The 21,255-nt window shown below is 38.0% G+C and overlaps 1 protein-coding gene across 8 annotated transcripts in view; it reads right to left on the bottom strand.

Annotated features, from left to right (window-relative positions):
• Nucleotides 1–21,255, bottom strand: part of ACACA (acetyl-CoA carboxylase alpha) — a 277,071-nt gene that overhangs the window by 67,148 nt on the left and 188,668 nt on the right. For all 8 annotated transcript variants that reach the window (XM_007096020.3, XM_042967666.1, XM_042967664.1 and 5 more), the window contains 4 exons: nucleotides 12,247–12,516; nucleotides 7,870–7,967; nucleotides 3,632–3,752; nucleotides 2,912–3,022 (listed from right to left, as the gene is read on the bottom strand). In XM_007096020.3, the coding sequence (XP_007096082.1) occupies nucleotides 2,912–3,022; nucleotides 3,632–3,752; nucleotides 7,870–7,967; nucleotides 12,247–12,516 (600 nt within the window). The remainder of the gene's footprint in view (nucleotides 1–2,911; nucleotides 3,023–3,631; nucleotides 3,753–7,869; nucleotides 7,968–12,246; nucleotides 12,517–21,255) is intronic.

Genomic DNA, 21,255 nt, shown 5'->3' with positions numbered 1-21,255 from the left:
GGGGGACGGGGGGGAATTGGAGAGGAGAGAGAAAGAGAGAGAAAGAGAGAGGGAGAAAGGGAGAGAGAGATGGAGTGGGTGTTCACTCAAGTGTGAAAAAATATTGTCAGGAGTGAGCGTCAAGAACAAAAAAAAAATTGCAGGGATAACGTGTTTATTTCAGTCCCCCCACCCCCAACCCCCACCCCCACCCTACCCCCCCTTGCAAACCAGCACCTTTTAAAATTCATTGGGCATCAGGCGATCATGCACAATCCATCTGCTTTCACTTTATCATTTGCATTTCATGCCTCCTGGCTTTTGATGTGCTGATACTTTGATGCAGTCAGGAGACGCGCATTATCATTATTTCAATTTTCAAAGGGGTCAGCGGGATCGGCACTTGCACACACAGATTTCTTTTTTCCTACAACCTCTGCACACCCCTCCTTCCCTATTCTTCACCCCAATGTTTAACATAAAGGATGAAGACTCAAAAAGGCGGGGGTCAAATGTTTACAGTCTAAAAGCTTGCATATACCACCTACATTTCCACTTTGCACAGGTACACGCATACTCGAGCAAAATAGTCAAGGCTTAAGGAGGTTCTACAGTGTTTTCAGACACACACAAAGACTTTCTCACATATGGATACTCAGGGAGGCACACGGAGAGAAAGAGAGGGATCTGGAAGCAAGATACAGACACAAAGAGACAAGAGAGACCAGCACTCACGCAGGAAGAGACACGCACTCAAAGTAACCTGCACACACCCATAAGAGACATTCCCACAGAAAGGCACACAGAGATGTTGAAAGATACTAGTACACACAAAGATGAAACATGCAAAAGGAGTGAGTCAGAGGGAGCAATCTATGCTTGCAGCTTCCGTATAGTTTCCTTTTTCATACTGGATAGGCAAAGGGGCAGACAGGACGTTCTGAATGAATTTGCATGAAATCGGGTGTCTTCCAACAACACGTCTGTGTACTTAAGAGGCACTGACATGAAGACAGTGAAGCAGTCAGAGCAGGATTAGGTAACCTTTATAACTTGATCACTCCCTTCAGCTACAAATGATCATGTCCTTCTGGAAATGAGCATTGTTTGGTAAGTTACAGCTGCAGCTTTCCTTGTCCTTTCCCCTGCAACCACACTTCTCCTTTAACAAGCAGCCCTGCAGGCTAGGAAGAAGGGGAACATAATAAATCTCATCAGAACAATTCAACTAGATTTTAAGAAAAATTCCCTAATGCTTCCTTTATGACACAAATGAAATTCAACTGGCAAGTTTTTAGGCAAAAAACAAAAACCAAACAAACAAAACTCCCCAGCAGTAGTAACAATACTTTTGCTTTGTGTATTATTCTTTGTGTATAACATGTTCATAGGGAGAAAATAAGAAAATGTAATGAAATACCCTTCAGAAATTAGCTCTCTGTCCAGGTATGGGAATACTCGTGTCTTTTTTAAATTCCATCTTTACAGATAATCATACCTACAATTCTTTGCGACATTCATCAATATCTCATCCTAAGAAGGTATCCAAAAGAGCAACTTAAAAAAAAAATTAAGACTCTCAGCAGTTTCTCCCACTGCAATAATCTCCTTCAGTAGTGGCAGTTCACAATGTCTATTTTTAAGCTACTCTCCTAAAGGGGAGTGGGGTATGCAAGTTTGCCATTGTTAGCACAGCTCTGCCTTTCCTTGGAGGGAAAAGCAAGCCCAGAGAAGGATACAGACCTCTTAAGGAATGCAGAGAGCAAACTGCATCAGACGATTCTCCTCATTTCTGACATCTCCAAAAGCTAATTGGACCAATGGATATATCCACTTTTAAAAAATGAGGTAACAGGACACTTACTTCCTATCCTTCCACTGCAAAGTCAAGGCTTGATAAAGTTTGCACAAGTCCAGTAAACCCAGTAGTTGATACAATTCAGCGTGCATATAACTCCACAAGATAAATCATCAAATCGTATAAGAGAGTAGAAAAGGGAACTGAAATTGTAATGAGGACCAACACTTTGTGCCAAGTGCTAGGTACTTTTGCTTATGATTTCTCATTTGATCTCCACTGTATCATTTAAGCGTGTAAGTTATTATCCCCCTTTGACAGACAAAGAAAGCTGAGGAGCTGAGAGGTTACATGAGTTGCACAAGGTCAGCCAACCAGTCCTAGACTATTACACATTCCTGGCTCTGGAGAGAAAATAATTTTCCTATGTCTGCAGAGAAGTCAGAACTACACTGTCTTTTGTATATTCAGGTATACTTAGATAGTTTTCACTCTTACAAGCGGTGACCTCACCAACCATTTTTTTTTTCCTTTGGAAAAGCCCGTGAGCTTGAATTGAAAAGGCACAAGAATTTCTTTTGAAGGGATGATAAATCTCTGTCATACCCTTTCCCAGAAATCCATCCATGCATCCATCTACCCATCTTTCCATTCAATATTTACCAATTACTTCCTCTACATTCACAAATTTCTCAGAACATTAAAATGATATTGTCAACATGTTCAGAAGATGTTTCAGAGACAGCTCCACATCTGGGAATAGATCTCTTCACTTACTCATAGATAAAAGAAAGGAAAGGAGGGTAGAAAAAAAGCATTCAATTAATTCTCTTCCTAGAAACACTAGAACGTAAGCCCTTCAGAGCAAGAATTCTACATGGATTGTTCATGAACATATCCACAGAACTTGGAACAGTGCCTGGCACAGAGTAGGTACTCAGAATACTTGTTGAATACAATGAATGAATGAATGATTAGGTAAGCAAGGCAATGGGCAGGAAAGATGGAGATAGAGGGGAATAGATTCAGGGAGGCATGGACTGAAAGGCTTCTCCTCAATCAGAATCTTGAATTAAGAATTCACAATCATCTTCATACAGCTTCACACACTTCACTCAGACTCTAGAAACTTACTTTGTTGAGAGCTCCAGCTCCGGTCAGAATTAAGTGAGAATTTTCAACCTGGATGGTTCTCTGTCCCAGCCGGACAAGGTAAGCTCCAATCCCAATAGCCCGGCATGTAACCTTAAAAAAGAATAAATTAAAGAGAGAGAGAGAGAGAGAGAGAGAGAGAGAGAGAGAATAAATTCTACATGTCACAGATTTATGTCCCCTCCCAAGCTGTAAGAACTAAGGCACAAATGTATAAAATCTACATTAATAGAAAAAAAAATTGCTTTTTAGAAAATTTGCTTGATTAATAACAATGTTAAAAAAGCCCCACAATTTCCTGGTCAAAGAAAAGAAGGTACAGAATTCACTGAATTGGACCAAAGGGGATTAGACACAAAGGTTCATAGGCTGTTTATTTCTCTTATACTTCTTCCCATTTCATAGATGCTTGGCATCTATACTAGAGGTAAGAACAAGAAAAGTAGTTAAGAGAAGAAATTCAAGCTATTAAAATTCTCGTAGAATATTTAGAGAAATAAGAAGTTAAACTAAAGGCTAAAATGAGGTGCTAGGTTTTTCTAGGAAATTCAATTATTTACATTATCATGCACAATTAAAATCATATTGTAGATAATTTTTAAGAAATGTTCTCATTTGGGACTGAATGGCAGAGATCGGACCAAAAAAACTCCTAGCCACACAGTCAGTTCTTCAAAAATTTCACATTCTGATAAGATTTACCAAGCTGATGGTGATAATCTCATTATAGGCCAATGAGGATTCTCCAGCAATCATTCCAGAGCCTCGAAGGTTCTCTGCTCCAAGTCCCTCTTCCTTCCCAATAATATCAGTTATCTTGTACCTATTGGATATAGCCATGCCAAATTATAAAGGTTAAACACAAGAACAACAATCCACTAAAAGAATAATCACTATTAAAAGGCTGCTAAAAGCATACTGAAAGCTTATTTAATGCCAGGGCTCTATACTCTTCTTATACTTTTCATTCATGTATCTTTCCTTCTTAGCTTGGTGCCTATTTTCTTCTGGAAGCAATATGGTATAGTGGAAAGAGAAAAATCTGGAATTAAGTAGACAGGTTTAAAACCCTGCTCTGACACATACAGCCATGTAACTCTGGAGATAATAGTAACTTCTATAAGATGGAGATAATGGTGTCTACCTCTAAGGGTTGACATGAAAGTTAAATTAAAGGAACAAAGAGGGCTTGACACATAGATGGCGCTCTGATTTTAGATGCCCTCTCTTACTTTCTAGAACAAGTTTCTTAAAAGCAGGGCGACTGTATATCTCTCTATAATCAGCAACAGCCATTAAATCAATAATTTTTGATACATGTTACAAAGGAATAAAAAAGTCCAGAGGCATAGTGAGAATGCTCAGGCCAATTTCTCAAGTCAAAAAATCCTTTCTCTTTCCAAGACAGGGATGAAGGGCAAGATCAAAACAGTGCACTCCCATTCCTGCTCTTTGTGAATATCAAGTGCATACACAGAGGGATCCTGGCTCTAGTCTTTTGAATAGAGGGGCAAGTAGAATGTGCATGGAAGTGAAATGCTGGCCAAGTTGTCCAGAAACCATCTTGTGGATCCAGTGGGAGCCACTCGTCTGTCTTCTCGGCAGGGGATTAGGAGTGATAGCTGATAATGGGAAGTGGGAGATGGGGAATGGAACTAATAAAAGAGAGGAAAAATATAAAGTTGGAAGCAGAGATGGGCATATATTATTTACAGTTCCGTGTGTACCCAGAAAGCTTGGCACCAGGCATAGTTTTATAAATTGAAATAATAAATATCCCATAGTGGCTCTTAAACTACTTTTTTGCCCCCATATTTCTCTGTTCCCTTCTTTCCTTACTTCTAACCTTCCACCAATTCTTTTGCTTTGCCCATGCTGTTGGCCTCTGGCTTTGCATTTCTGCTTCTCAGATTCCCCAGCCTTTCTATTTTTAGCCTCTTTCCTTACTTCTAACCTTCCACCAATTCTTTTGCTTTGCCCATGCTGTTGGCCTCTGGCTTTGCATTTCTGCTTCTCAGATTCCCCAGCCTTTCTATTTTTAGCCTCTCCCAGGAATTCTCCATTCTTCCTTTTGCTCTGTATCTAGGCTCTAAATTCTAGAGTTATGTTACAGGTAAAGCTAATCTCCCTTAAGGGGTTAATGAGCCACAATAATTGGAGGGAGGGTTAATGTGTCCTTTCCAGAAGGCTCACATGCTATATAGTCACAAACACTCATGGGCATAGTCACCCGTCCCTGCAAAGCAGATCTTTTCCCTCCTAAGGATTACATATTGCTTCACAGGTATTCATGACTTGTTAAGTGGCATCTTCTCCCTTTGTATTACATGAAAAAGAATACAAATTTCCCATTTTCTGCTCTATGATCTGAGTCTTCTACTATTGAGACTATCATTCCTTAAAGTAGTACCAAATTTTAATGTTATTTGTAATAAAAATCTTTGTATAGTGTAATACATATATAGTGTATACACTTTGTATAGGGTATATATAGATATACAGATAGATAGTATTTTATATATATATATATAAAATTTTTGATCCTCACAACAATCCAGTGTGATAGGTAATATCCTCTCCATTATTACATATAATAGCAGCCAGGATTTTTGACTGCTTACTATGTACTCAGTGCTGTGCCAACAACTTTACAAATATTAATTTACTTGATCTTCATCTTACAGATGGGGAAACTAAAACTTAGAGAAGAAAAATGACTTGCTTTAACAAAAAAATATGTAAAATCAATAGCTTTCTAAAATATCAGTAATAAAGAGTTAAAAAATATAATGGGGAGGGAGAATCCCAATCAGAATAGCAAGAAAAGATACTAAATAGGGGTGCCTGAGTGGCTCAGTTGGTTGAAGAGACGTCTGACTCTTAATTTTGGCTCAGGTCATGATCCCAGGGTTGTGGGACTGAGCCCCACATTAGGCTCCATGCTGAACCTGGAGCTGCTTAAGATTCTTTCTCTCTCTTCCTCTGTTCCTCTCCCCTGCTCCCACTCTCTCTCTAAAATAAAAAAATTAAAAATAAATTTTAAAAATGCAAAATATTTAGGCATAAACATTTTAAAAATGGCAAACTCCATTTTGTACCTACACTGTGCACCACAGTACCTCAGGTGACACAGTCAACTGCCAGGGGCACTGCAGGATATTTTAAATATTTTAGAAAAACACTATGATATATAATATCTGTTGGATCCCATGTTAACTACCAGCATTACGTGGTTCATTTTTAAACATTACATAATGCTACATTCCTTTTGGCAATGTTTTATCTTTGCAATGCTGGGTTTTCACAGTTTCTCTGGAAAAATAAAAACAAAAACAAAAAAACCAAGTCCTACACAAAAATCAATGCAGAACAAGAAACAATGGTGGCTACATCCGAGCTAAATCCAAGTTTTGAGAGTTCATATAGATGCAAATATCCCATTAGTAAGTAACTGTAATTATTTAAAAGTGAAAAAACTTTCAATTTATGTGTATTATATTTTCAAATAACTATTAATTTATTAGAGTATCAATACTTATCTCTGGGTCTGACTACTTAATAAACAGAAATATTAGGTATATCTTTTAGCTCAAAGTTGCTGTGAAAAAATTATTGAGACAGCAAGGGTATATTATGAACCAAGACAGAGTGGGAACCTGTATGAAGAAAACCACAAAATTTTTAAAAATACAGTTGAAAAAAGGAAAAACGTGCCATGTTTTTTCTTGGGAAGAGTTAATAATTATGAAGATGTCAGATTTCCTAAATTAATTAATAAACTTAATGTAACTTGAATCAAAATCATTATGGAAAGTTTTTGGTAATTAAAAACAATGAAACTAATACAAAAAGACAAAAAGAGTCAATAAAATGGGGAAAAATTAAGAATGCGAGGAAATCTGCCCCAATACAACAGTTAAGATAATGTGGCATTACCCCAAGAATAGACAGCACAAAAAACTGATACAAAGCCTAGTAACTGAATTAAGATTATTATAAAAGTGAGGAAAGTACGAATTACTCAATAATTGGTATTGTAATAGTTGATTAACATTCTGAAAGTACTTGCAGACAGACTGTAAAAATGGTAAACCTCACTAGTATTCAAAAATACCAGTTAAAATAATTGCTATTTTTATCCTATTTTATTAATTGACAATAATCAATATTGGCAAGAGTGGAGAAAAATTAAAGGGGAAGAATGCACTGTCATATACTGCTGGTGGAGTACGGATCTTGGGAGGGCAATCTGAAATTATCAAAAATATCTTTAAAATGGACATATTTTTTGACCAGTAATTCTACTTTTTACATAGGTCAAAGGGAATAATGATAGATATTCCTAAAAGTTTATTTAAAAGAACACTCAGCCGAGGAATATAGTAGTAAAAAGTTGGAATAGTCTGAATGTTCAAAAAAGATAAAATTTATTTTATTATTAAATAAATAAAATTTTATCATAAAATATTATCAAGCCCTTAAACATAATCTCAAATAATATTTTAAGAATATACAAAACTTCCCCAAAATAGTTTTTAGTGAAAAGTGCAAATAACAAGAGTTTTTCTATTGTGATTCTGATTATGTAGAACAAAGTCATATATATACAGAAAAGACAGCAAGACTATAGTATACATTAATAACGTTCTTTCTCAGTAGGTTTGTAGCTAATTTTTATTTCTTCATAATTGTTTAGATATTCCAACTTTTCTAAAATGAATAAATAATATAAACATAATTTAAAAACCTTAATCAGTAAGATAAGGTCTTTCAGTTAATTAGTGGTAGAGCTATGATACAAACCTCGGACCTCCAGATTATATAATAAGCAATCTTCATTGCTCTTTCAAGGTCATGATCAGCAGGACAGTGAGGAAGAAATGATCATATTCACCTTTCTTTAATCCATGGCTAAATAATTCTGATACATATACACCTACCTGGATTCTCCTTCATCTTCTACATGTTCACAGTGGACAGAGTTGAGAGCACTGACCCTCTTATAATCCTGAGGGGTCAGATACAAGTATTTGTATCCCTGTGAAGTACAAATAGTTTTTAACTCATTATTTGCCATCATCACATAACCAGAGGACATAGCAAAGCATGCATAACACAGCTTGTTCCAAAGCTAGCTTTAAATTGTCACATCACTCTAACAGAATACTAGCATAGACAGTTCTCCTTTGAAAGAAGGAAGTGCCTATTTCTCTAGTCACTGACTGTCTTTGAATTAAGCTATCTTGTAGCTACAACTGCGAATATATTCCAACCATTTCATTTTCATCAGGTTTTTAAAGGGTAATTTCTGATCTTTTGTGCCACCTCTATTAATGATATCAACACAAAATTAAAGAAATGTGTGGATTAGTATTATTTACTTTTTCAAATCCAATGGGGTTTTCTGGGTGGTTCAGTCAGTTGAGTGTCCAGCTCTTGATTTCAGCTAAGGTTATGATCTCACAGTTCATGGGATCAAGCCCTACGTTGGGCTCTGTGCTGACAGTGCAGAGCTTGCTTGGGATTCTCTGTCTCTCCCTCTCTATCCCTCCCCGACTCATGTGCATGTGTGCATGCTCTCTCAAAAAATAAATAAACAGATTTAAAAAAAAAGAAAGTAAATGGTAAGAGATAATTGAGAGGATCACAAAAATGGGAAGGCAATATTAAAACCAGAATTCTATACGGTGATAATCATCATATACAGTGATAATCATCAATGAATACTGAATTCATGCCTTTTGCATTTTTATTATTTTTTATTAAGAAAATTTTTAATGCTTGTTTATTTTTGAGAGAGAGACACACACACAGAATTTGAGGCAGGCTCCAGGCTCTGAGCTGTTGGCACAGAGCCCAAGGCAGGACTCAAACTCAAGAACCATGAGATCATGACCTGAGCCAAAGCCATATACTTAACTGACTGAGCCACTCAGGTGTCCCTGCCTTTTGCATTTTTAAATAAACAACTTATAATTCCCATTTACATTTAAAAATTTATACTAGCTTTTTGTAATTATTTTTACAAATACATACACATGCTCACAAAATAGAGTTACAGGATACATGTGTTTAACTTAAAGGAATTAGTCATTCAGGCAAAAAAAAAAAAAAAGGTAAACAGAGGAAGATGTTTTAAATACTATGAGAAATTATGCCACCACTTAACTCAATGAATTTGTCCCACAGTGAGCACAACCTGGAAGACATGAATCTGTCACTGAATTTGTATGACTTATGACAAGAACCTTGTAGTGTGGAGGGTCCTTAGTATGTCAGTCAGCATGTATTTATTGAGTGCCTCTTATGTGAAAGGTACTGTTCTAGGCAAAGGAAAAACAGGAATGAACAAAACAGACAAAATTTCCTGGCCTTATGGAACTTATACTCACTCTAGCGAGAGAGACAGAAATAAATAAACATATAATGTTAATGAGAATACTGTTTAAGTAAAAAAAAAACAGAGTCGAGAGGGAGACAGAGCGTTGTGAGAGGTGAACTTGTAGAAAGAAAAGCCCAGGGAAGTCTTCCTTGAAAGTGGCTTCACTGAAGAGTGGAGGAAATGAGACATGAGGATATGGGGGCGCTGGGAGAGGAAGTATTCGAAGCAGAAGCAACTGCAGGTGCAGAAGTGCAGGGACATGAGTGTGCCTCAGAAATATTTAAGGAGGTCGTTGAAGCCAGTGTGGAGTGAGACTGTCTGAAAGAAATGAGGGCAGGGTGGTATTGGAAGACCAATCTATATAGGGTCTTGGGTTAAAATTCACACAATACTGGCTTTTTTTTTTTTTTAAGTAATCTCTACAACCAAACATGGGGCTTGAACTCACAACCCTGAGATCAAGAGTTGAGTGCTTCATCAACTGAGCCAGCCAGACACCCCAAAACTGGCCATTTTAAAGGGTTTTTAGTATATCCTGATGTTGTGCAACCATTACCAGTCTCTGATTCTAGGCCATTTTCATCACCCCAAAAAGAAACACTGTACCTGTGAGTAGTCATCAATAATTTCCATACACTTTAAACAGAAATTTTATTTAAGTATAATTTACGTGCAATAAAATTCCTTGATTTTATGTACTGCAGTTTGGTGAGTTTTGACAAATGTATACACTTGTGTAATCACCACCACAATCAAAATATTAGAGTATTTCCATTATCCTCTGAAACACTATTACATTGACAAGATGTCTTAGCAAAGAAAACTGAGAAGGAGCAGTCAGGAAGCTAAAAAGGAGACTCTGTGCCCTAGAAGCCAAGAGGACAAAGTATTTCGAGGATGAAATGTATGTCAGTCAGCATGTATTTATTGAGTGCCTCTTATGTGAAAGGTACTGTTCTAGGCAAAGGAAAAACAGGAATGAACAAAACAGACAAAATTTCTCACTCTAGGAGAAGTGACCAACTGTGTCAAATGCTGCTATGGCATCGAGTAACTCAAACGAAGACTAAGATTCATGACAGAATTTAACCGTATGGAATCCATGGTGACCCTGACAAAAGCAGTACAGGCGCCGGTGAGGGTGCAAGCCTACCTGAGGTGAGGGGAGAGTGTCTGGAGATAGCAAGAAGAGACAATGCTCTTAAGAAGCTTTGCTGTCAATAAAGGTAGTGATTGGGGGCTAAGTATTTGTAAGCTAAAGGGGTAGATTTGGTACAGGGAAAAAGTGATGATTTAAGATGGAAAGGGTAAATGTCCAAGAGGAGTGACTGGCTTTGGACAGGGGCAGGGACTGTCTATCCAGAGTACAGGGAGATGGCAGAGAATAAAGGCACAGATGCAGACACGTGAGAGCTTGTGGATGCTCTCTTCTCATTGCTTCCATTTGCTCAGTGAACTGGGGAGCAAGGTCGTTAGCTAAGAAGGAGGATGGAGCAAGAGGGTTTTGGAGTTTTAAGGAGAGAGGGGAAGATGTGAAACTGTCCATTGTTCAAGTTCATAAACTTGAACTGAAAGTAAGACCAGTCAACAGCAGTGGGTATTTTTCTCCATCAGTGTTCGGCTATGCAGGTTCATGTATGTGAGTACATGGAGAGTACTGGATTTACACACAAGGTTTTTGTAAAGAGATAAAGTAAGCAGAATGAGGATGAGGAAAGAGGGAAAAAAGTTGAGGGTGTAGAAAATGTGGTCATTATAATATGATTAACCTATCATTGAACTTGGAATGCAAGCAGACAGGAATGAAATAAGGATGTAAAGAGGGAGTGAAGGACAGAAGAAAGGTTGTAGGATCAACAGTTGCAGATTCTGGAGGGTTCAAAGGATTGCTGGACTTGGTATACTACAGAAAATGAGTGGGAAAGATAGGATGAAGGGGTGGCAAAGAAAGGGATGGTTGAAATTAAGATTATGGTGAAGAAGAGGCTGAGCTGGAGTAAAAGATAGGAAGTCAAGGATCTAAGATGCTGGATTATGGAATGGATCATCTATATGAATATAGTAGTCACTAAGAATTATAACAGGGCTAGTTGTATTGGAGAATGACAATGTGCCAGCAACTAAAAGATGCAAAGAATGAGGAGTGACCAGAGTTGGGGACCACTATAATAAGTGGTGGTTTGGCACAGTCTGATGACATGAAATTCAAAGGTGGGGGTTTCAGGGGAGCCTGGGTGGCTCAGCTGGTTAAGTATCTGACTCTTGATTTCGGCTTGGGTCATGACCTCATGGTTTGTGAGCACAGTAGGCTGATAGTGTGCAGCCTACTTGGGATTCTCTTCTGCTCTCTTGCTCTCTGTCAAAATAAATAAACACTAAAAAAAAAAAATATATATATATATATGGGGGTTTTCAGAGAGAAAGAAGGGAAAAGGGTCTGAAAGTAGCAATGAGGCACAAAGAAGACACTCTTCCCCCTCTAGGTTCAGTGGTACAAGAGAAAGACAGAGATCAATCACTCTGTAAGACAGCTAGGGCAAGCAGAGTCTTTAGAGGACAGGCAGATTTCAAGTAGAGAAGAAGCTGAGGATATAAGCGCTTTAGTAAATGACCATTAAGTCATGGAAGCCACAGTGGAATAGTTTAAAGATAGGCATTTCTGGCTTAACATGTCCCATGATGAATGCATATTTATTTCTTCTGGTGTTCAACTCAAGAAACAGCAATCTGTTTCAAAGCTGGAGAAAAAACCTGGTGAATATATTGAGACACAATTTGTCTCCAACATGGTTATAGCTCACTGTGCGTGCGGACTTTTGAACTTAAACCTCTCCCTTTCCCCCACCTCTTTACATGTGTAGACACACACAACACACACACACACACACACAACACGATATACTGTCTTGAAGTTTTATCTTTTCTTAGTCTGTACCTTGTAAGGATCCTCAGGATCTACCCAGGCCACGTGAAACATATGACGAATTTCCTCTGCCAGTCCAATTCGTGCTCCGCTGTTGGCTGCTACAAAGATGCGTGGGATACCCTCTGCCCTGGCAAGCTCAGAAGCTCTGAGAAACAGCAAATCCTCCTGGGGCCCAAAGGACCCAATTAGGTATGTGATGTCATTGCCAATAACAATGATATCTCGGCCTTCTGGATATTCAGGACTTTTAAGGGTCATTTTCCAAGCTACCATGCCAATCTGCAAAGGCACAGACAAACAAATAAATAGAAGCCTCTTACCTGTAGAATTTTTTTTCAGGCTCCATGAAGGTATCAGACTATACCTAGACACAGCCTCCATGTAAAGATATGCCCTGCTAAAGAGCCAAGTTTCCTGTGGGAAACTATAACAAACATTCTAGCATACCTCTCTAGGTTATGGTGAGAACAGCTGGCTTACTATGTATTTCACAGTTGTTTCAATTCCTTCTTTGGACCTGCTTAAAAAAGATGGAAAAACCAAAGTCTAAATGCACTCAAGATATGTGTGGGAGAATGCCATGCTGCAGGGAATTACATCCAAAACTCCCTAGCTTGCTACCCTATCTACTAAGACACTAGTTCCATCTTCAGTGAGATTCTTTCTGAGAGACTTCTTACACATGAGAGGAGAGGAGAATCATCTTTCATGGACTATACAACTTCTGTGATCCTGGGTCCTTTGACTGTTCTACAGCATTTGATAGGAATAACAGCAACATTCTTTACTGGCTAGCTTCAGGTATCCTCTGCAAGAATTCACTATAGCTCAACATTGCATCCTCGCTCTGAGCATCTCTTGCCACTTTCTCCCAGCACCACAAAACCAAAGCATGCAAGGAATGATATATGTAAATCTCTACTCTCTGTTCAGTAGCATCTGACCAGCCACACAAATAAATGATATTGACTTCAAAGGCAAGGGTGACACGTCTCTTCCCAAACCCTCACAGCCCTCTCTTCTTTTAATCCCCTTCTATATGAGATCTAGTCAATCCTTCTACTTGTTTATTCGCTAGTTCCATTTCTTTTCTATTCACTCATACCCCAGTTACAGCTGCAGTTTTTCATGCCTGCCTGTCTGTTTCCCTATACCCGGATAAGTAATGTTTTCCATTCCTTTTTTCCCCCTATTTCTTTCTGTCTTCCTCCTGCCCCCCACTGCACTCTCACCCCCCCCAACTTGCTCCCAAACACAAAGCCTACCAGATGAGCATTCCTGGTCCTGCCTAATGGAGCCCAGCCACATCTGCAGCCTTGGTCCCTCATCCCCAGGCTGCTGCATATCACCTCATTGGGGAGCCGGCCATCAAGAAGGGCCATTAACAGATGTAAATAGCAGCATCCCTGGAAAGCCACATGCATCACCCAGACTCAACCGGGCCAGTGATCATAAGCTCTGAGTACACATTCCTCAATCCAATTGCACATCCACTGTAATCAGGCTGGTTGAAGCTTTCCACATAGCTATTTGTGATTCTCCACATTAAGAAATATATATATGAAACACCTACAGACAAATATAAGCTATTTAATATATCATACCATTGGCCAAATACAAATCAAAATGGATATAATACACAGAAAAAAAATCCAATCACCTTGTGAGATAAGGTATTACTCTATCTGCTCATTAAAGACACAGAAAGGAAGGAGAAACAGATCATCCAAAATACAGCATGGAGAAACTGCAAATATCAGGATAACTTTGGTCATGGCTTTTAAGAAGCTGGCTAATATATGCCTGTGTGGGGAGAAATATTTTACCTGCCTTCTCACGTGGCGCTCTAACCTAACACCTCTTTTGTTTTTCAGGAAGGAAAACCTATTTCCTCTAAATGCATTTGTAGTTAGGAAGACTGGTTTTACACCAAATTTTATGATATATTAACCTTAGCCACCTAGGCTAGAAGTAGCTTAGAAACAAGCCTTGAAGAATCTACTTCAGCATTCGCATGCTAATGCAAACATTGTGTCTGTGTGGCACTGGACAGGCAAATAATACTCTTATCTTCTGTTACTACCTGGGGACTCTAACTGTGTCACTTGGGCAGTCAGTTCAGCAATTGGCTAGGTCATTATGTTTGCAATATTGACTTCTAATTAGGTGTCAACACAGCAGCACCAAGAACACACTACTCTTTATCAATGTCTTTCCAAAGTGTGTTCCTCATCGACCACCTCCCCCCACCTTTAAAAAGTACCAATACAGAATGGAGAGCGCTATCCCAATCTTCATATAGTGAGATTCACTACTAGAAGAGATTAAGTTTTGAGCAAGCATAATGAATAAACATCCAAGAAAGCATCTACTGCTCAACTTATACTGAAATTTAGATTTTTTAAAAAGTTTATTTATCTTTGGGAGAGAGAATGTGTTCATGTATGCATACACTAGGCAGGGGCAGGTGAATGAGAGAGACAGAGAGAGAGAGAGAGAGAGAGAGAGAGAGAGAGAGAGAGAGAATGAATCCCAAGCGGGATCTGCGCTAACAGCTAACAGATCATGACCTGAGCCAAAATCAAGAGTTGGATCCTTAACTGACTGAGCCACCCAGGCGCCCCTGAAATTTAGATTTTATTGCTAATTCAACAATAGGGCACATAATGGAAAAAGATGGGCTTCGGAGTTAAACTAACTTGGATCCATATCCAGGCCCTATCACTTACCAATTGTATGACCTTAGAAAAATAATTTTATTGAACTTCAATGTCCCCACATACAAAATTAACACTCCCTATGGGTTTGATGAATAAACTATTCGAAACAGTAATCTATTATATTATCTTCAACATACAAAATTTGTCCCTTTCTCTCCTCTCAATCTATCCAAATCTTACCCATTCCAAAAAGATTCATTCAAATTCCATTTCCTTAGTAAAGCTTTGCCTAGTCTAAAGCTTCTTCTCCATCTCCTACTAAGACCTTCATGTGGAGAATTCATTTGATAATTAATCATATATTGCCTAGAACCGTTTCTAGCTTGCCAGCCTAAACCATTATATCATTGCCTCCAGTGCCTAGCAGGATCCCTATACACGTAATATGGGAGTAATAAATATTTGCTGGTTCCATAGTCATTTCATTTTTTAAATGATTCTTAGAAAATAGTCAACACCAAGGGCTTAGAACATCATCCATGACTTATCTCTAGGGATCACAGAGTGACAGTCTTAAACATCATTCAACTCTTCTATTTTTAAATATAGGGTTTAAAAAAATATTTTTTTAATATTTATTTTTGAGAGAGAGAGAGAGAAGGGGGGGGAAGGGGCAGAGAGAGAGGGAGACACAGAATCCGAAGCAGGCTCTAGGCTCTGAGCTGTCTGCACAGAGCCCAACACGGGGCTTGAACTCATGAACCGTGAGATCATGACCTGAGCTGAAGTCAGTCACTTAACCAACTAAGCCACCCAGACGCCCCTTCTAATATAGTTTTTTAATGTTTATTTATTTTTGAGAAAGAGAGAGAGACAGAGTATAAACAGGGGAGGGGCAGAGAGAGAGAGGGAAACACAGAATCTGAAGCAGCCTCCAGGCTCCGAGCTGTCAGCGCAGAGCTGGACACAGGGCTCAAACTCATGCACCACAAGATCATGGCCTGAGCTGAAGGTGGATGCTTAACTGACTGAGCCACCCAGGAGTCCTTCTACATTTTAAAAAATAACAAAAGTAACAGTTGCCATTAAGTGAACATCTATCACATGCTGTACTATACTACATATTGACAAGTACTGATAGTAAAGAGGTTAAGCTGGGGAGTGTCAGCCTACCTTGGTCCAAATCTCAGCTTTGTTCTAGCTGTATAATCTTGGACCAATCAAGATTAACCTCATAAAGCCTCAATGTTTCCAATTATAAAAAGTCCTCAAATTATTAGTATTAATTCAGAAGCAGCTGTTATTATTGCCATGAGAAAACTAAGGTACAGAGAAATTAAATAACTAGTTTTATAGCTAGTATGTTTATTTTTTAAGATACGGTTCACATAATTTCCTTTACCAGAGAAATTACAGAAGTATGTTCTAGACTAGTGCCACTGCAGTTAGCAGAAACAATAAAGAAAGATGAACATCAGTTATAACACAAACATAAATGTCATTGATCCCTAAATTCAATGTGGTATTCTGGAACAGAAAAAGGACATTTGTAGAAAAACTGGTGAAATCCAAAATGAAGTCTGTATTTTACTTATTAGTATCATAACAATATTAGTTCTAAGTTTTTTTAATTAATTAATTAATTAATTAATTATTTTTAATGTTTATTTATTTTTGAGACAGAGAGAGACAGAGCATGAACGGGGGAGGGTCAGAGAGAGGGAGACACTGAATCGGAAACAGGCTCCAGGCTCTGAGCTGTCAGCACAGAGCCCGATGCGGGGCTCGAACTCACGGACCGCGAGATCATGACCTGAGCCAAAGTCGGCCACTTAACTGACTGAGCCACCCAGGCGCCCCTAAGTTTTGATAATTATACCATGGTTATACAAAGCGTCAACATTAGAAATATCAACGGTTTCAGTTAGATCTATTTTAATACACCTCTTTCAGTGGGCATAAAGATTATTTGAGCAACAGAAATAGTGTAAGATGCTAATATTAGGTATATAGGAACTCTTTGTACTATCTTTGTAACTTTTCTGTAAATCTAAAATATTTTAAGATAAACTGTTAAAAAAATAAATGTCATGATAAAAACTTTCTGGGAGGGAAGTAAATTGGCTAATAAGGTCATCATTAGTGTCCTGTACAGCCCTGCAAAATGATGGCTATGAAGACTAGGTGCAGCATTTTAAAATACCCATGATGTGGGGCGCCTGGTTGGCTCAGTCATTGAGTGTCTGACGTCGGCTCAGGTCATGATCTCATGGTTTGTTGAGTTCAAGCCCCAGGTCAGGTTTTGCGCTGACAGCATGGAGCCTGCTTTAGATTCTCTGTCTCCCTCTCTCTCTCAAAGATAAATAAACATTAAAAAAAAAATACCCATGAGGTAATACTATATTTGAAGAGATAGTATAACAAAATTGTCTGTATATCATAATAATTGTGAAAGGCAAAACAGTTTTCTAGCCACTTTAAGTAAGCTATTGACCTCTATGTGCTTCAGTTTCCTCATCTGTAAAATGGGGCAATAGGACCCTATTCTATTAAGTTTGTTGTGAGGATTAAATTCATGGTAAGCCTTAGAACAGTGCTTGGCACACAGTAAGTGCATAGTAAGTATTACAATACTGCATCTAAAGGCACACTGGGGTGGAGGGGGAGAAATGAAATAAAAGAACATAGCAAAATGAGACGATAATTATTTAGAATGATGGGATGGTGCTTTTTCTTCCATTTTCCAAATCTTCCTTAATGTGTTTATAAAATTATCAATGCAATATAAGTTTAAAAGATAACTAAGACTACCAAATAGCTCTTTATTGAGTGACAGGCACATGGTAGCTTATTGTATTATTTTTACGTTAGTGTACATTTGAGCATTTCCATAATAAAAACATTTTTTAAGGGAAAACTATCTCACCAGCCTAAGGATTTTTCATACTTTACAAAACTGACTCTAGGTTTTAGTCCTGCTACAACAGATCATATTTATATAAAGTTAGAAGGAGAGAGCTAAACACATGCAAATTAAAAATCAAGACCCACCTGGAAGGGACAATATCAAGAACTGCCTTAGTTTGTTGGGGCTATCATTTCATTTTTAAAAAAGAAATGTTCTGCAATGATGTGTCTGAATGTAAACATATGTATATATAGGTTTATACAATATTAATATCTCTACCTGAGAAGTAACTGCTTCAGTGTTTTTCTGGTCTGATGGTTAAATACATATTTATACTTTTAAAGTCAATATTTGTACAATAGACAAGAACAGTGCCTATCAGCTAAATACATATTTAGGACTGTACCACATGTATTACAAACATGTACTAAAATCGAAAGCTTATATTTATACAGAGCCTTTCATCTTGAAGGGGCTAAAGAGCTTTACAAACATATGTACATAAAAGGACGCTCGCACTGATAGGCAGGCAAGGTATCAGTTCAACCACTCCCCTGTTCCTTCCAGCAGTCTGGGATACGGACACATAGTGTCAACAGATGCAGCTCTGTAACGGCTGCAAAGACATGTAACACAATAATCCACCTTGTGGTGCAGTCACTGGAAGAGGGCTTGCAACTTGGGAAGAGCAACTGCTCTCCTCCAGCGTAGAAGCACCCTGGCCATTTCCAGCTTTGTGTTTTTAAATTATTCTCTACCAAACTCAACTAATCACTTGACAAAATTGAATTTGATACTGGAAATGGTTTCTGAATGCAAAATACTTTCTGATGATGAGAAGTAGGTTGAAAACTGCTTCCCCCTGCCCTTGTTAGATTTAGAGAGAGAGAGAGAGAGAGAGAGAGAGAGAGAGAGAGAGAGAGAAAGGGAGGGAGAGAGAGAAAGGGTCACAACATTCAGGAAAAATGGTTCAAAATATTCTATCTAAGAATAGCTTCATCTCAGAGGATTGGGTCATTACTTCAGAAGACAGTCATATTTTCCCCCCATTTAATTAGGACACCATAAGTTTCTCAGTCAAATTACTTTATATAGATGGGTCTATCTATATTAATACACACAATGGAGACTTTATATTGAAAATTCTGCAATCACTACAAAAGCATACACAAGTGTGACAATGTGATTAGGAATGTGACATTCACTGATTTCACCTATGCCCAGGTTTCCTAGTATATGAACTGAAAAATAACAACCAAAGGATATTCCACCACTGAATCCCCTTGTTCCGGTTTCTCTCTCCCTCCAGTGCTTTCATGCAGGTGAAACCTAGTGAAAATGACATTCCAGGACTAAGGGCTAAGGAAGCAACAAAAGGGCAGCAGCCCGAGAGGGTTTGCAAGTGTGGGTGGGTTTATGGTCTAAGGAGGTTCAGACTCAGGCTCCGTGGCCCTGGAAGTACACAAGCTTCCTCTCTGACCACTGACTTACCAAATAGTTTTAGGCACTTCCTGCCAATTATGTGTTCATTAATACAGCCATAAATTGTTTAAAAATATGTAATTTCAGATTATTTCTGATAATACAGGCTTCTTAGGTTTAGGGTTACCAATCTAAACTAAGGTGAGGGAAAAAGGGAAGAGGATCAAAAGAGTTACTGTGAATAAACTGAGGATGAGCAGAAATAAATGTCTGCTTTATACAAGTTCTAAGGAAGAAAATATTTCCTTGGTCACTGTCTGATTCTGGAATAAACACATGCAAGTGAGGGAGGAGGGAACGGGGAGGAGAAAGCAAGCAGAAGAGAACAGTCTTATTTAACTGTTTTTATGTGGGTAAAATGATTTGTGCCACAGTATTTCCATAAGAAGTGGGACCATTATTTTCCTGTAGAAACACATTTGGTTTGAAAAGTATCACTGGACAGGATGTGAAAATCAAACTGAATGAATTATTCACAACCCCCGATCAGAGGTGATCATTATTTCTGATGCTCCAAACAGTGATTAGGATTCTGCCCTGAGATGTCATTTTCTCACTGAGTAACACCAGCGACACAGAAAGGCATTATCTATCTATCCATACATGTATTTTTTTCTCCTGGGAGGACCTTGGTTTAATGTTACTATAACAGATACTAAAAACATGACAATATTAACATTTATTCCGATGGTGCCCATAAATGCCATTAGTCTGACACAAAGTGTCAACACTAATCATGACCCAAAATTAACACCAAAATTGACATCAACATTAATTGTACTATCAGTGTGAATAGAATGTGCGATTGCACACACGCGTGCACACACACAGATACTTCCCAAAGCTGCAGTTACTACAAAATAAAATACTAATATTAAGCTCAACCAATAAATTTGAAGGGAAAGCAAAGGGGCAAAACAGGACAGGACTGTGTTTTTAAGAATGTAAGAAGCATCCATCAACCGTAGCTATCTATGCTGTGGGAGGCAGGTAAAGTATATCTTTGCCATGGTTGCCTTTCTTCTATCTCCTCACTTTGAGTTCAGCTGTAATAATATTTTTCTATGTAGACTTAAATAGAGGTGAGACTGTGGCTTTAACATTAAAGCTTTATTTTCCATGCTAAAAGTCTAATAGTTGAAATCTCCTGGCAAAGCTTCCTGTAGCTATTGTGTTACTATTGCTAATGCCAGGAAGATGACCATTCTGCAAGGCCCTGGAGCAGCAATACAAAGAATTCTCGAGCGTTCGAGCTGAAACGGACCTAAGCATTATCTGCATTGTGGAGATGAGAAAATGAAGGCCCAGTGAGAAAGAATCTGAACTTGAGTTCCTTTACAGATGCATAATAAAATGTCACCTCCCCCCCCCTTTTATGTCTTGTATGAAATGTTACATCTTCACTTTTAGTTAGATACTATCAAAAAATAATGACAACATTCACTCATGTTAGAATTTCATGAAAAAAATGTACTTGATGAAATAGTAGAAAAATACTGTATAGGTGTTAAAATGTGCCTTTTTAAATCACAAGGCGATACAATGTTTGACATAATTTGTGCCATTCAGAAAAACCATGCTGAAAAAAATGTCAATGCCTTTCCATATTGTATTATCTGCTGGATATCATATTCTGTTGCCTAGTGTTATATGATCACATAAAAGAGCTGAAAACAATTTTCTTAACAGCTGAAAAACTCTCTTTTTCATGCTTGGATAATTCAAAAATGGCTGAACAAACTTACCTCACCCTTTCCAAAAAGCGATAAAAGAGTAAGAAAAAAACCATTTTTAGAGCAAAAAAATTTCATCCCAGAGGTAATTTTTTGAAAAATATTACTGAAGACTAGAAATAATAATTTCTAATTGAACAGGGGAATTATCTCCCTGCAATATTTATAAACATGAAACCACAGTAATTTTATGCATATACACACACAATGCTTTTAGTAAACATACCAGTTTAAA

The sequence above is a fragment of the Panthera tigris genome, chromosome E1 (assembly GCF_018350195.1).
Source record: "Panthera tigris isolate Pti1 chromosome E1, P.tigris_Pti1_mat1.1, whole genome shotgun sequence".
Classification (NCBI taxonomy): domain Eukaryota; kingdom Metazoa; phylum Chordata; class Mammalia; order Carnivora; family Felidae; genus Panthera; species Panthera tigris.
Note: the sequence above shows the minus strand (reverse complement) of the source record. Positions and strands in the feature narration are given on the sequence as shown.